At 39.7% G+C, this 16,867-nt stretch overlaps 1 protein-coding gene across 5 annotated transcripts in view; it reads right to left on the bottom strand.

Annotated features, from left to right (window-relative positions):
* Positions 1-16,867, bottom strand: part of ATP11A (ATPase phospholipid transporting 11A) — a 138,781-nt gene that overhangs the window by 45,869 nt on the left and 76,045 nt on the right. For 4 of the 5 annotated variants that reach the window (XM_075424899.1, XM_075424908.1, XM_075424927.1 and 1 more), the window contains exons 3-7: positions 11,220-11,309; positions 10,053-10,133; positions 6,190-6,297; positions 2,711-2,839; positions 2,127-2,230 (exon numbers count right to left, since the gene is read on the bottom strand). In XM_075424899.1, the coding sequence (XP_075281014.1) occupies positions 2,127-2,230; positions 2,711-2,839; positions 6,190-6,297; positions 10,053-10,133; positions 11,220-11,309 (512 nt within the window). The remainder of the gene's footprint in view (positions 1-2,126; positions 2,231-2,710; positions 2,840-6,189; positions 6,298-10,052; positions 10,134-11,219; positions 11,310-16,867) is intronic. The other variant, XM_075424918.1, reaches the window with a different exon arrangement.

Below are 16,867 nucleotides of genomic sequence, written 5' to 3'. Positions count from 1 at the left end.
AGTTTAACAAATGAGGGAAGAAACCCCAAGTGACACAAAGGCAACCACTCACCACCTCCCATAAGCAGACCGATGCCCAGCCAGTCTCCAAGCAACAGCTACTTTGGAAAGACTACCCCCTCGTTTTGCTGCTGAGCATGACATCATATGGCACAGAATATCCCCCTGGTCAACTGAGGTCAGCCGTCCTGGCTGTGACTGCTCCCAGCCTCTTGCCCACCCCCAGTCTCCTCACTGGAAGGGCAAAGCAAGACACAGAGACAGCCTTGACACTGTGCAAGCACTGCTCAGCAATACCAAAAACACTGGTGTGCTATTCTGTTTCAGTCACAAACCAAAAACACCACACCACATGGGCTGCTATGAAGAAAATTTACTCCATTCCAGCCAGACCCAGTACACTGTATTTGCAATAACATGATCCAAGTGGATAACCTCAAATCAAAAGGGATTAAGCAGGACATTAGGATTTTCAGTGGCAGACGAAACTGTGGGAAGCTGGTGGGTCTGTTAACCTGGAAGGGAATCTCTCAGGCTCAGAGGAACAGTGACCTGGTTGCTGAGAGAATATACAACACACCAGAGCCACATCTAAAGACATTGTACAGCTTGTTATGATTCATCATGATGTAAAATCACCCTGTGTCTTTGGAAAGAAAGATTCATCACTGTGGTCTGCTGAGAGGTAAAGTGCTAAGTAAAAATTAGCAGATACGGAAGCTGTCTACCAATACGTGTTCTCATTATTCACGTGTCAACAGCTGTCCCAACAAATTCCACCATCTTTAATGGCGTGAGCTTCAACTTCCAACCATTCACTTTGTAAGCCAGATATTTAAAAAACGATCAAACCATTCATGGAATCAGTTTTCTAGACCAATACTTTCTTTATTTCTCATTCCTTGTGCACTGAGATCAGGGAACGGAGATACCTCCATACCTCAGAAATAAGCAGCATTTTCTCTGCTTCTTCCAACAGCATTTGCTGACAAAAGATTGCATTTTAGTTTGTCACCATATTGTTTTCTGTGCATTGTTTCTGCTGTTTTTACTGCAGCAGGAAGAACAAGTGTTTCCTCAATGCTATGTGGCTTTCTGTCTTTCAGTATCAAGGAAGAAACCTCAGAAGAGGCTTCTACAAATCTATCGTTAATTTTAATGAAATGTTGTATTTTTGTAAAATATTGAGTATTGCATGACTTTAAACACTGCTAAAAAACCGTAGAGGTGGTTCTTCATGTTCTAGATGCTTAGTTTTTAAATGTCTTGCTAATCATGATGGCTTCATACTATCACTAGCTAATACCTAAAAGTACATGTGGTGACGTTCATCGGTAACAACAGCAGATGTAAATCCATATTTCAAATAGCCCTGACAATTTAAAATTTTTCTGGCCGACTTCTTGTTAAATCCGATTAGATTGGTACTGGTTTTACCTTGCAATGTGGCTGATCAAGAGCTTGTACCAGGAGCAGAAGCGTTTGCCTTTTTCTTGTTATTTACTTGTGCTTGCATTGTTAGCATTATCGTCAATCTGCAGTTTCTTTGCGGGAATCATTTTAAGCCACTTTACCATTTTGTGAGGGTTACTTTAGTTAAAACTAGATAACAAATCTCTAGATCTACTTACATGGGCAGACAAACTGCGATACTTTGCAATACGCTGAAAGCAAAGGAACGAGTGATGGTGGCACCGACAACCTTTCCACGCTGCAGAACACTCTCTCTTTCCCCAGAGACTCCTCACAAACTGTATGTATGTGACATGGGACTCTGACATACAGACTGAGTAAGAGTGCCAGTGTCAACAAGTACATTACTAGTAAAGCTTTATTTCTTTCTTACTTTTTAGATTAAAAAAAATAAACAGGCATAGACGTTCTAAAATTTTCATCGTGCACCCCAGTGCATTGTCTTGTGCAAGCCCCTTTGGAGACCACTGCCCTACAGCAGATCAGTGAATTACCTGCAGGAAAGGAGCATGGATGGAAGATTAACCTGACTTCAAGCTCACTCTCAGGCCCACTCTAACCAGCCAGATGCAGCCAGTATCTTTCCATTATGACATTCTTATAAGGTATTATTAGGGTACCTTAAATGAAACAGGTAAGAATTATTTTCTTACTTATAAAGATCAGGCTGAGGTTGTTCACATTCAATGGTAGCATGCAGTGCATCAATTTCTTGTTCACTGTGAAATGCCTTTGTATCTTGAACAGCATAGTGAGTCTGGAATGAATAAAAAGGTGTAAATAAAAAAAGTAATGACTGATGTACAAGACATTAATCTGCACATATACTTCAGTTCAGCACAAAACAGATTTACTAACTTTTACAGAAGAGCTCATAGTTCAAGTAAGATGCACGTTCAAATGCTCCTAACTGGGCATCTTCTTACATTACATGCAAGTACCTTGCAGTGTACTCACAAATCAGGTCACTGAAATCATTTAACTACAAAAAGGTTTGTGCATTATCTCTGTAATCTGCATGTCTACACTGGACACATACAAAATCACAAATAAATACATTTGAAAACTTCCCATAAAATAATGATACTTTAAGAGAAATGAAGTTAATTGGTAGAAACATAAGTTACACAAGTTAGTACATCTGCTCACACATACAAGCATGAAGTCACATTGTGATCCATACAAAAAAATACATGCAAACTTTGCCTTGAAAAGAAAATGTAGAACATTTAATTACTTTATGACTGGATTCACCATCCAAACTAGCCGTTGTAACAAAACATGTTCCGTCTCCTCTACTACTTGATAGAAATATTAAGTCACATGGGAATGTTTCATCTTCTTTTACCATCACAATGTCTCCAACCTAGCGGAAAACCACAACAAAATACAATGTGTTTATGATTTGTGTAACAGCCCAAATCTCAGATTTCAAAACTAAAACCTAGGTTCACTCAAGTATTTTGAAAATTCATCCATTTTTATTTACACCAGGATTTTACCATAGGAGTAAAGAACTACAGAAATATCTCTGAAAAACTGAATTACACTTTGTGGAATGACTTGAGGTTTCCTGCGTACTACCTTTCCTCCCAGAATAACCACTTTGCAAGTACTGTCTTCTTAGGTTTTGCAATGTTATTTGAGAGATGGAAAATACTATCCTTGTTTACAGACTAAATACAACAAAACATTCCAAAAGCAGCTGGAGATGTGAGCTACTCTAGTTGGCTCTTGAGGAGAAGCATCTAGCTCTGAATATTATAATTAGGGATAGCTGAAAAAGCTAAGAATTCCAAGTCTGCCAATGAAAATGGGATACATTTTCAGCAGAATTTATGACTAGAAGTCTGTCCTATTTTCATCCATGTTTAAAGGTGAGCAAATCAAGCTTTATTCATGCAAACTTAGGTAGTATCTTATGGTGTGTTAAAGAGTGTCACCAGCCACAGCCAACTATAAATGCAAAATATTACTGTAAACCATTCGAGAAAAATAGCCTTTGATACATTTTTGGAGGTCATCTTTCACAAAGGAATATTAAAAAATGAACAAACGGCAAAGATATAGTACATGTTTTAAGAATATCAAAGTTTCAATTAAAATCCCATCAAAATATGTAATTTTTGCAATATTTCGTATAGCTCAACACCTGTTCAATATACTTCAATGTCATAATTCATTACCATAAGATTCAGCTTAATTGTTGTTTTCATGATACACTTATAAAGCTAAACTCCAACATCCTTACCAGTTGGCCGGAGCCAGTTAATTCTAGTTAAGCAAAGTAGTCTGATAACAATCAGCAACAGTAACACATAAAATTGTGACAGCTTAGGTAAGATTTACTAACATGTATTGAAGAACTAGCATGATGATAATAAATGAGGTTTAACTTCTTGTAAATATGAAAAAGGTTTTTTTTTAACCAGTAGCAATGAAAAACTGCAGACTTAGATATGGCACAGGAGAATGCAAGTTGCTAAGCACACCTGCAACAATCAGGTATGAAAAATTAACAGAAACTTCAATAAGATCTTTTCCATTTTTTGTGTAAATGATGGTATCTTTTTGAAAATTGTAACTTCCTAGTGCAGCAGTGGAGCTGTATGGTTTACTGATTTTCAGTCTTTGAACAAAAATTAGAGATGTATTAAAACAGCATAATAACAATTGGCTACTCCATTTCTAGGGAGAAAAAGATGCACTTTTAACCAATAACAAAAAAGTCTTGGCCTGTTCAAATTTAGAAAGGGATTAATTCTCTTATATTTCCTTTTGATTAAATGACTTCTTAGGTATCATTCTGCAGACCCAGGGAAGTGAAGATACCTAGTGAGGCAGAGAAGGGGTAGGTTTGGAACCAGAGGCAGTGACTGTCTTGGCTGGAGCCAGGCTGAAACAATACAGAGCCTTTATCCCGAAGAGCAGCGGAGCCTGATGGACCAGACTACTGCTTAAATTGCCTTATTCTTCCAAGATGAGTCTTTAAGAGGACGTGCCTTTTCTCCACAAAATCATTAATTATGAAAGGCAGTGACATTATAAATTATAATAAAACCCTGAAAGTGAGGATTTCACCATAACCAGACAAAATACTGTTAGGAAATTATCCTGAATAAACTGTTAGGTGACACAATCTACCTATTCCTAGAACAAACTGTAAGAACACCACATAACTATTTTGATTTTACTAGCTCTCTTTACCACTGAAAACACCGATTTAATTATCAACTACCTAAAACACAGCGATATTACTGCAAGTTTAATCACCTCTACAGATGCCATAAAAGGAATAATCAGAATTCTTCAGAACATTGAATCTGGTCAGAGGGAAAGCTGGGAGGCCAGTTTAATGAACAAACACCTCCTGACAGTAAAGTGTCACTACAAGAACAAAGCATGAGAAAAAATGCCCACTATGTCTGGAGTTTTTTTTAAGTTGTCACCGAAAACATTTACACATCAGAAAGTGAGTTATTAGGTAAAACTCAAAGACCAGAGTCCTCTTGCTTTTCATTTTCACAGATCATAGTGCTGAATGACGCTTATTATGTATTAATTAATCAATCTAGCAAAATTCTCTCTGTAAACCACTGCATGCAAGTCACCCTGCAAGCCAGGAGCAATTTATAATACAACAGCCTATTAAAACAGAAGTCAATAATCTAAACAATTTGCAAAAGAAAAAAGGCAGAAATAAGAAAAAAAGCCCCAAACAATTAAAAGTACTAGCAAAAAGCATCTTCTCAATAAAATTTAACAGGTGTTCTAACAACATTTGCCACTGCGTCGGCTAAAGGTGCCAAGAGTACAGAGCCAGGCTCTTTTCAGTGGTACCCAGTGACAGCACCAGAAGCAGTGGGCACAACCTGAAACACAGGAGGGTCCATCTCATCTTCACCGTGAGGCTGACAGAGCACTGGCACAGGTTGCCCAGGGAGGTTGTGCAGTCTCCCTCCTTGGAGATATTCAAAACCTCTCTGGACATGGTCCTGGGCAACCGGCTCTCGCTGTCCCTGCTCAAACACGGGGTTGAACCAGATGGCCTCCAGAGGTGCCTGCCAACTTCAAACAGTCTGTGGTTCTGTGACAAAGATACCTCATCTCTTAGCAAATCTCTTTTTCCTTTCTTTAATCAAATTTTCACAGGCTATAGGTGCAGAAGGGTCTACTGTTATACGATCTACTCTGTTTTCTCATGCAATACTGATAAGAGAATTTTACCCATTTACTCATACACAGCAGATATCCCTTTCCATGCAAATGCTTCCTAAGCCTGTCTCTCCTATCATTTAGTTGCTCAAAATACAGTCTCTGAAAGGCAAAGAATAGGGGAGAAATTGAGAAAATATGGGCAATAGAGTAATTAACGGAATACAAATTCCTGTTACATGGTACTTCATTATTTTTATTTGGAATATGAAGAAAAGACAAGAGACAAATCATGGGTGAAATTCCAAGTTAAAAAAAGGAAAATGAAAGGAACAGTTACGAAAGGAGTTCACAAAGCAAAGACAAAGCAGAAACTTACCTAGCTTCTAAAAGTACTTTATTCAGAGGCATTAAATTAAAAATTAGTCTATAGTAGGTCTAATCTCCATTAAATATAATCAATGCTAAAACATTATCACACTACATTTCTGTAGAAATTGATTTACAAGAAGCATAAAGTAAAGCTTGACTCCTAAAATCCGCTAAGTCATAGTTACTTACTCTTAATTTTCGGCTTTGCTTTCTAACCAGTTTACCATGTTGAATGAAATGAACAGGGCATTGGTTCATGGCATTGTCAGCTTTATGTCGAAGCCAATCTTCATAACCCTAGAAAACAGTGAAATGGAATGACACAGTGATGCACATTTGGCTATAAAGAGACAGAGCAGCTCTAGCTTGCAACAAAAATTTAAAAAATTATCCTTGATCAAGATATGGAAAAAAAAGAAAATATTATCACTAGAACAAATGAAAATGTGATACACATCAGTAATACAGTCATGTTGGACCTACGAAAAAGAGCGATTATAATTAGTCAAAGTTATATTTTAATGAAGACATTTTTATGAATAGGGATGTTTACAAAGTGTAGAACAATTTCTGGTATTTAAGTGATCATCTCTTGCTTATGCTCTGTTGAGTCTTGAATAAGTGCAAAACACAGAAACAGTTGCTGAGAAGCTAAAAGTGTAGAAACTGTATTTTGGAAGACTGGGACTTCATACTAAAAGATCATAAAGTGACGACACGACTGAAGGTCGTCATATTTCTTGATTGTCATACAATTATGTCCAACTTTTTAACCCTATATATGATATATACAATCCTGAAGAATTTTATTTCAAGAGGCTTTGCAGAGTTACCTATTTTGATTGCTCAAATTATCCTATGAAATTGTGTTTTATACAAACAAAGGACAGAGAATCTGCAACTTTCCATTCAAAAGGTCCTGCCATGGGATAAAGATTGGGATTGACAAAGACACCAGTGATTAAGAGATGGAAAATATCACTTGTATTCCATAGCTTTTTTACACCTAACTCTTGAGCACATTTGAAAATTCCATCTAGAACAAAAGCATCACTGCCTTGGATGCTCTCAGAGATAATCTGGGAACTCACGGAGTCTTTATAACTTTAGTGTAATGTACTTCCAGGGGCTGGTACAGCTCCTCAAGCAGGTCCCACGGTCTACACCAGTTAGCAGGAGAAAGACTCAAGGAGATAAATATAACTGCAGTACTGGCACAGTATGTCATAATCCAGGCTCTGGTAGGCCACTGCCAAACCACAGTAAGACTCTGAAGTGTAACATATAAAAGCTATAATAAAAATATATTAATATAATTTTACTATATATTTTAATATAATTAATATAATATTAATATATTATTAAGATAAATATAAAAGCTATAATATATAGCAAATAAACATTGAAAGTGGAAAAGCCACACCTAAAATACTACCTATTGCACGAACAACAACTTTTGCTCACCAGCAAGAGCTGAATTCTACTACAGAATATACTCAACTGTATAGTTAGCACTGTAAAGAAATGGAAACACTGCTCTCCATAGTTTCTTTGAAAACTAGTGAAGGAAAATTCTGCATTTAACATAAAGACTGCGAAAGTAATCAGTTATACTATTAAGGAACAATTACCCTCTCTTCTGGGTCTGGTTGGAATGCCGTTAACTTTCTTCACAGCAGCCCATACACTGCTGTGCTTTGTACCTGGGGCTGAAACAGCATTGGTTACACCCCAGCATTTTGGCTACTGCTGAACAACGCTTGCACGGCACCATGGCTTTCTCTCCAACCTCCCCACACACCAAAACCAGGCCAGTAGGCTGGGGGTGGGGCAAGGGGCTGGAAGGGGACACTGCCTGGACAGCAGACCCAAACTGACCAAGGGGATATTCCACACCATATGACACTGCGCTTCGCAAGAAAAGCTCAGGAAAAGCAGGCAGAAAGGGGTCGTTTGTGGTGACGGCATTTGTCCTCCTAAGCATGTGCTGAGGCCCTGCTTTCCGGGAAGGGACTGGACATCTGCCTGCTGATGGGAAGCAGTGAATGAATTCCTTATTTTGCTTGGCTTGTGTGCACAGCTGTTGCTTTCCCTACCAAAGTGTCACTAACACAATACACAAGTCTTTTCACCTTCCCTCTATTTTCCACAGGACATGGGAGTGAGTTAGAGGCCAGGTGGGTGTTTGGCTCCTGGCCAGGGTCAACACACCACATCCTCATTTTTGTTAGTCATTGTTTCAATCATCATAGTCCATCATAGGTACATAAGACATAAAGACCCCCCCCACAACTTTTGAGCTACAATGAGGAGCACTCCGAGCTAGAAACAGTCTTGATGTTCAACTACTTCATGGTTTGGTTTTTTTTTTCCCCAAAAAGACAACTGTTTTTTGGAAGCATGACATGAGAAATCTTTTTTATGCCCATGAGTAGTGCAAACTGCTTTGAGCAGCCCAGCAAAAGATGCTGAAAGGCAAGCTGTTTGCACAGATATTCCTTCCATATTCACGTTCCATTCACTGAAATGAAGGGAAGAAAGGTTGGTGTCTAGACCCAGAGACACAGTGAAGACTCAACTAATAGTGCTAACTGCTTTGAGCAGCCCAACAAAAGATGCTGAAAGGCAAGCTGTTTGCACAGATATTCCTTCCATATTCATGTTCCATTCACATGAAGGTTGGTATCTAGACCCAGAAACACAGTGAAGACTCAACCATGAAAGGGAACTCACTGTGCCACTGAATTCTTACACTGACAGCTGTTCTGCAGGAGCAAATATCATTACATTGGGCTCAAGGCAAAAAGCCAAACATGTAACAGAAACACTGTAAAGACCATTATTTGTGACTATTACTTTAGGAGCCCAGATTTTTAGAAACTACTCTGTGGCTATGGTGAGATGGTACAGTAAATGCAGAAGAGTATTGTAGGCATTGAATGCAGACTACTGCTTATAAACTTACTTGCTAGTTCAACTTTAGGAAAATTTTTTATGAATTAACTTTGCACTAGCAAGGTTCATGCGAGATCAGCTTTCCTCTGTCCTGCAGCTAGCCTGAAACGCACACAGTCAACAAATTTAGCTCTGGATAAACCAACAAAAGGGCAATCATAAGCTCATTCCTGATGCAGACCAAATCTTTCGTAACAGAAGCTCTAATGACATGCAGATCTGACTGTAGTATCCCCACATCAATTAAAAGTTCTTTATTAATCTGAGATTCCGCTAATTTCAGTAAGATCCCATCTACATGTAAGTGCCCGTGTCAACTGCAGCACTAGGGTATCAGGTGAAAAACTACCTTAATCTTTTCCTTCTGGCAGAACTAACTTGAAAGTGAAATGGCAACCCTGTTCATTTCTATACCTGTATTATACAATTCTATTTTGACAGAACAACTTCTGTTAGGATCTTCTATACTTGATCATGTGGCAAGAACAGATTTCTAAAAAATATTTCAATTTTACGGGTTAATTTTCACATAAAAAATTCGAGGATACAATAATGTCTGTTCAATGCCAATCTGTAGAAAGCACTGCAGCTATCATTATGAACTGGAGATTATAACCAACACATACTAAAGACTTGAACCAAAATAAGTTTTATTATCTGTTCAATAGTGTAAAGGCTAAGGAAACCTCAAAGGTAAGAGTAGATTTATCTTACAAGTTTTTGTAGTTCTTACTGAAATCACTTTCAGTCATTATGGAAAAACATAATAGGATGTGGACAGCTATTTAGAAACAAACAAACAAAAGCTGAAGTGTGCTAAGTGAGCACAAGAATGTAAATGACTCCTTGGAACACAAGGACATAAAAATTATAAAATAATTTAGAAGCTAGTGTTGAATTAGTGAGACATCATCATACGACAACCAATTCTACTTAAACTACAGAAACAAAAATAAAATTACTCTGTCAAAATCCATCACCATCATTTTTTATGCATTGCCCTAAGACTGTTTAACGTAAGACGACAGGGAAAATTGAAATGCAAACCAAATAATCACGTTCTCTTTAGTTTTACTTTTGCTCACTAAATTACCCACCTGTTTGATAGCTGTTACAGTGATGACAAATAAAAGCGGAAGTCCACTTGTAACTGGACTAGTAGGTGTATCAATAATTAACTGCAACAAAAGGAACAAATATTTTCTGGTTATACTTTTGTGAATGTAAGCAGTCAATTTTTCAAGCAAGATGTTTCACGTAATCTTTTCACCAAGGAACTTTAATTAAAAAGAACAGTACTCTAATACAATTTTAAGAATATATACTGTACCAACAAAATTTGAAGGATAACTATAATACATTCAGATGTTAATGCCTAGTAAAAATATTTGCTTGCAAGAGTTTAAGTAAGTACCAGACTGGAAAGCTGCAGCTTTGGAGGCAAAATTACTGAGCAGCGTAAGAAATTAGCATGGCACCATTTTCACACGTTATACAATACAGCTGTTCTTATGCATGCAAGGAGCAAATCCTGAAATACTGAGCTGGGGCTTCTGCAATTATAAACAAAGAGTCAGAATCCACAGAGGGAGTTCAAATGATAAGAAAATCTAAATTGCCCTGGAAATCTGCATAGCTTTTCTTTCTACACAATCTGGCATGCAAAGTAATACAACTTTTCACTTAGTAAGATTTTTATTGCTTAAGATATTTAAGCAATTGTGAATGGTTCAGAATGAAGTCACCTAGAAAGAAGCAAACTAGTGATCTGAAGTAAAAATTACAAACCCAAATATTTATGTATCACCCTAAGCAAGCATGGCATAAGCATCTATATTTTGGTTTCTCTACAGGCTTTGATGACAGTGTAGTTGGAAAGTTTCTGCCAAGGCATCATTCTGTTATAAAAAATACAATATTTAGCAAAATTAACTAAAGTTTACCATCAACATAATTTATAACAATGTTTTTACCAATCTGGATGTTTGTTTACTATAAAATAAAGACAACACTCGTCTTTTCAATTTTATCAGGAGATATCCTGCCATCAAACCAGTGATAGTGTCAATTTCCCTTTAGGTTACATTCACATTTATAACCTGGAAATGAAATAAAACTCCTTTTGTCACATCAGTGTGAAAGGCTGCCCAGGCTCAACCATTTACCTCCTCAGTCATCAAAACCAGTGTATTTTTAAGACTTTTTCAACTCCTTTGTTTTTTAGGAATGGTCCAGAAATCTACTGAAAAATGGGAATAGCTTACCTGAACAAGGAAAATAATGAGAAAATAGAAGTTAGCTATTCTTCTGAATTGCTCAAACAAATTTTTCGGTACAAAGTTCCAAAAAGTGTACTGAAAATAAATGCACAAATTATCAGTGTTCGTAAGAGAAGTATTACGCACATTCTATGTTCTAAAAATCAAACAAATTCATAATTAACAATTCAAGATTAAATTAAACAAGAGGTAGGAGTATTTTTGCTACTTTGTTTAATAAGTTATTAAAATGAAATCTTAAATTGGCAATCACATATTCTTGGAATTGTATCAATTTTCTGAACTGTGATAATCTTGGTACTAGGGACTGAAATAATTTTTGACTAGCAACAATGCTTCTTCAGAGATCTAGTCACAGAAGTTTATTTAAGCCATCAACAGATTTTAAAAACATCTTAGTCACTTCAAACAGCACCTCTAATTCACTTCCATTTTGTATGCATGACTTGAGGAGGTAGGTGGCACTCAGAGTTAACTATGCAGCCATTGCAATTTGACCATATAAAAGTTGTCAACCCCTCTTCTGTTCCTTGGCTTGGATGCAAACGTACTCCTCAAAATAAACTATAGCAGTGAATAAGAGAAAACAGCTGCATGTTTCTCCACTGATCTTGCAAATTATCTACAGTTTAATAAAATGACATAAGAAACAGTATATAAAAGTGCAGACAGAAAATGCAAAAACTTCAAAGGAAAAAAATCAGATAAAATTGAGAAAGGACCTTACATCTCCTAGCCCCTTCCCTGCAGCAGGTTCAACCACACTCTTTTTACACAGCTTACTCTGTAGCTCCAAAAAAATTTGCAAGGATTGCTTATTTGAACACATGTAAAAATGTCAGCTAGAACTATGTGAAAAGGTGCGAAAAATGGCTTGAGAAAACTAACACTGTATCATCTTATTATACAAATTATCATTTGACACATAATAAAATGCCAACTCCAAGGGAACTTTCATTTCAAAGGAGACGGGCAAAGAAGCTTCTCCTAACTTATTTGCTCTGCTACAAATGTGCCTTATCTCTTCTTGCTAGATTGCACTGACACTTGCCCATACACAAATTATGCCATGAGTTAGACATCTTCCGAATTTGGCCCCAAAAGCAAAGACACCCAGAGCTCTAGAAGGATAATACCTCTATTTCATCTGCAGATGAAAAGGACCCTCGAGAAGCATGCCTTAGCTTTACCTGAAACTTCTGCTTTATTATACAGAGTAATCTTCTTACTTGTTGGGAGTTAAAGCCTGGACACGTGCAAGACATAAGAACAGAATGTTCTTCTATCATGTGCCAAAAATCAGTATATATTCTAAATATGTCCTAAGTAAACACTTCTCCTGCTTAACAGTTACCTCAATAATAAATCACCTGTGAGGAAGCCAGAACTCAAGCAGGCATACATGCACCAGCTGGAAAGTCAAGTGCTCTCATCTTGCAATCAGAATACTTTTCATCAGGCTGGAATGCGGCTTACACTGCCCACTGCCCCGCGACTTATCTTGGAATTTTTGGAGAGAACTGGTTAGGCTTGATTATTTTTCCTTGCACAACAGCCCCGATCCTTCAAAGCCACTGTTATGACATATGAGAATCTAGACTCTGTTCTACAATAGTAATTTTATATTTTCATCATTAACTTTGATTATCAGGCAAGCTATCTCTGTTTTCTAATCTCATGCATTTATTTTTATGAATCTCTGCCTGCTCAGAATGAAAAATGAATAGAGGTTTTGGCAAAAAACTTTCGTTCACATTTTCACATTTAGCTCTTTTGATAGAACAAGTGTTTATTCCATGTTAAAGGGGTTTTTTGACTGTTAAAAGTTTGATGACTTCTCCAAGCTCCCCAAATCGCCATTCATAAAATACAAATGTACTTTTTTTATTCAAGAACTTCCATTTCAAATCTCCTAGCAGGTTATTGACTACTTATATGGTGACAGCATACTGTTGTCAGCCTAGACATTTAAAACATCCAATTGAGGAAGTCAAGTAAATTAGTTAAAACAACAATCTATAAAAAGGTTTAATGTTCACCTTTACGCTTAGTATCTGAGTCTCCTCATATTTCAACCTCAGTTCACAGCTCTCCTTGTCAAGCAGTGGTCTTTCCCACAGCTCTACCTTTGATCAGCAGCTCTCTTCCCTGAATAAATGTGAATAACCTGGGAGCAGATCACTTTCACAGTCTGAGAGGTGTTACTTCAATCTCATGCTTCTTTTAACTCACAGAACTTATTATCAAACAATCTGACAGACTTTCAGCACTTTATTACCCTGGGTTTCAGACATACAAAGTACATCTTTATTCTGCTCGTTCTTCAAAGGAGAAGTAACCATTTTTGAAGGTGTTTAGGCCAGAAAGACAGACCACTAAGATGTCTAGACAGACACCCACCCGCTCCCCTCCACCGCAGCCATCAGGAGCTCAGAGCAGTATCTACAAATGGATGATTAATGTTTAGCCACAATAATCGCTCCCAGGAGAAACAACAGAGTAAGTTGCCAGTCAGAACAAGATTTATCTCCTGACTGCATTCAAGACAGTTTCTCTACCCTGGTTAGGCAGGGACAAAATAAAAATCTTCAAAGAAAAGAAGAGACATTAAAAATTAAGATAGTGAATACCTCAGATTACTGTGTCCAGATAGAGAGTTAATACCATCTCTCTTCTTCAGATAGTTTCTAGTCACGCTCTTCGTAAATTCTGACAGCACCTTATGTATATATTAACTACCTTTCTTCACAATAACTCATTGAAGGAATTAAGATTATTCAAATAGTTACGCGCTTGAAGCTTTTAAGCTGGCGAAATCCTAACTGATCTTTTTCAACTGCTGCAAAAGACTTAGAGGCCAGAGCACGTACAAGTCTTCTGCATGCAGCAGATAATACGTCAGACAGCAAGTAGTAGCTCAGTATTCATCCAAGAGATGAACACATTGTGCAAACAGATGCATCTGAAACACTGTGCAAGGAACTGTAACATAAGCGTGTCTGGACTCAAAACAGCACAAGTAGATTTTCTTTCCATTTATAATCATGATAGCACTTGCAGTTCTGCTGTATTTCTGTAATCATGTGCTTGGACTACTCATATGCACATCTGCAGTACTCCTGCTCACGCCCCTGCTCCATCTCACCAGTTCTTGCATCATCTTTGCTAATGCAATGTTGCTTCCAGCTCCAACACCTCCTTGTTAGAGCCAGTCCCATGAATTCAAAAATCACAGAATCACAGAATGGTAGGGGTTGGAAGGGACCTCTGGGGATCATCTGGTCCAACCCCCCTGCCGAAGCAGGGTCACCTACAGCAGGCTGCACAGGACCTTGTCCAGGCGGGTCTTGAATATCTCCAGAGAAGGAGACTCCACAACCTCCCTGGGCAGCCTGTTCCAGTGCTCCGTCACCCTCAGAGGGAAGAAGTTCTTCCTCACGTTCAGACGGAACTTCCTGTGCTTCAGTTTGTGCCCATTGCCCCTTGTCCTGTCACTGGGCACCACTGAAAAGAGTCTGGCCCCATCCTCCTGACACCCACCCTTAAGATATTTATAGGCATTTATTAGGTCCCCTCGCAGCCTTCTCCAGGCTGAACAAGCCCAGCCCCCTCAGCCTCTCCTCGTAGGAGAGATGCTCCAGTCCCCTCATCATCCTTGTAGCCCTCCGCTGGACTCTCTCCAGTAGCTCTTCATCTTTCTTGAACTGGGGAGCCCAGAACTGGACACAGTACTCCAGATGAGGCCTCACTAGGGCAGAGTAGAGGGGAAGGAGAACCATCCTTGACCTGCTGGCCACGCTCCTCTTGATGCATCCCAGGATCCCATTGGCCTTTTTGGCAGCCAGGGCACACTGCTGGCTCATGGTCAACCTGTCATCCACCAGCACTCCCAGGTCCCTCTCAGCACAGCTGCTCTCCAGCAGGTGTGCCCCAAGCCTGTACTGATGCATGGGGTTGTTCCTCCCCAGGTGCAGGACCCTGCACTTGCCTTTGTTGAACCTCATCAGGTTCCTCTCTGCCCAACTTTCCAGCCTATCCAGGTCACGCTGAATGGCAGCACAGCCTGCCAGTGTATCCACCACACCTCCCAGTTTGGTGTCATCAGCAAACCTGCTGAGGGTACACTCTAACTCTTCATCCAGGTCGTTGATGAAGAAGGTGAACAAGACTGGGCCCAGTACTGACCCCTGGGGGACACCACTAGTTACAGGCCTCCAACTAGACTCAACGCCACTGATGACAACCCTCTGAGTTCTGCCATTCAGCCAGTTCTCAATCCACCTCACTGACCACTCATCCAGCCCACACTTCCTGAGCTTCCCTAGGAGGATGTTATGTGAGACAGGGTCGAAAGCCTTGCTGAAGTCTAGGCAGACAACATCCACTGCTCTCCCCTCATCTACCCAGCCAGTCACGCCACCGTAGAAAGCTATCAGATTGGTCAGGCATGATTTCCCTTTGGTGAATCCATGTTGACTACTCCTGATAACCTTCTTTTCCTCCACTTGCTTGATGAAGACCTCTAAGAATGAGTTGCCCCATCATCTTTCCTAGGATGGAGGTGAGGCTGACCGGCCTGTAGTTCCCTGGGTCCTCCTTCTTGCCCTTTTTGAAGATTGGAGCGACATTGGCCTTTCTCCAGTCCTCGGGCACCTCTCCTGTCCTCCAAGATCTTTCACAGATGATGGAGAGTGGCTCAGCAATGACATTTGCCAGCTCCCTCAGTACTCGTGGGTTCATTCCATCGGGGCCCATGGATTTGTGGGCATTCAGATTGCTTAAATGATCCCTCACGCTGTCCTCCTCAACCAAGCGAAAGTCATCCTCTCTGTAGGCTTCTTCTCTTGCCTCCAGGACCTGCGATTCCTGAGGGCCTGCCCTGGCAGTGAAGACTGAAGCTAAGAAGGCATTCAGTAGCTCTGTCTTCTCTGCATCCTCCATCAACAGGACACTCGCCTCATTCAGCAGCGGCCCCACATTGTCCCTAGCCTTCCTTTTGCTACTGATGTACTTGAAGCCCTTCGTGTCGTTTCTGACATCCCTTGCCAGCTTCAATTCCATGTGGGCCTTGGCCTTCCTCGTTGCATCTCTGCATACTCTGGCAACATTCCTGTATTCTTCCCAAGTGGCCTGTCCCTCTTTCCGTATTCCATGGACTTTTCTCTTCCACCTGATCTCCGCTAGAAGCTCATCCATGCTGGTCTCCTGCCTCCTTTTCTAGATTTCTTACTCAGGTGGATGCATCGCTCCCGAGCATAGAAGAAGTGACGTTTAAACAGCGACCAGCACTCTTGGACCCCCCTACCTTCGAGGGCCCTGGCCCACGGGATTCCTCTAAGTAGGTCCTTGAAGAGCCCAAAGTCAGCCCTCCTGAGGTCCAAGGTTTTGATCCTGCTTATCACCCTGCTTCCTCCACGCAGGATCCTGAACTCCACCATTTCATGGTCACTGCAGCCAAGTCTACCTCCAACCTTCACATCCTCCACCAGTCCCTCCTTGTTTGCTAGTACAAGGTCCAGCACAGCACCTTTCCTTGTTGGTTCCTCCACTACTTGCATCAGAAAGTTATCATTGATGCTCTGTAGGAACCTCCTGGATTGCGCCTGCCTAGCTGTGTGGTCTTCCCAGCTGAT

The sequence above is a fragment of the Opisthocomus hoazin genome, chromosome 1 (assembly GCF_030867145.1).
Source record: "Opisthocomus hoazin isolate bOpiHoa1 chromosome 1, bOpiHoa1.hap1, whole genome shotgun sequence".
Lineage (NCBI taxonomy): Eukaryota > Metazoa > Chordata > Aves > Opisthocomiformes > Opisthocomidae > Opisthocomus > Opisthocomus hoazin.
Note: the sequence above shows the minus strand (reverse complement) of the source record. Positions and strands in the feature narration are given on the sequence as shown.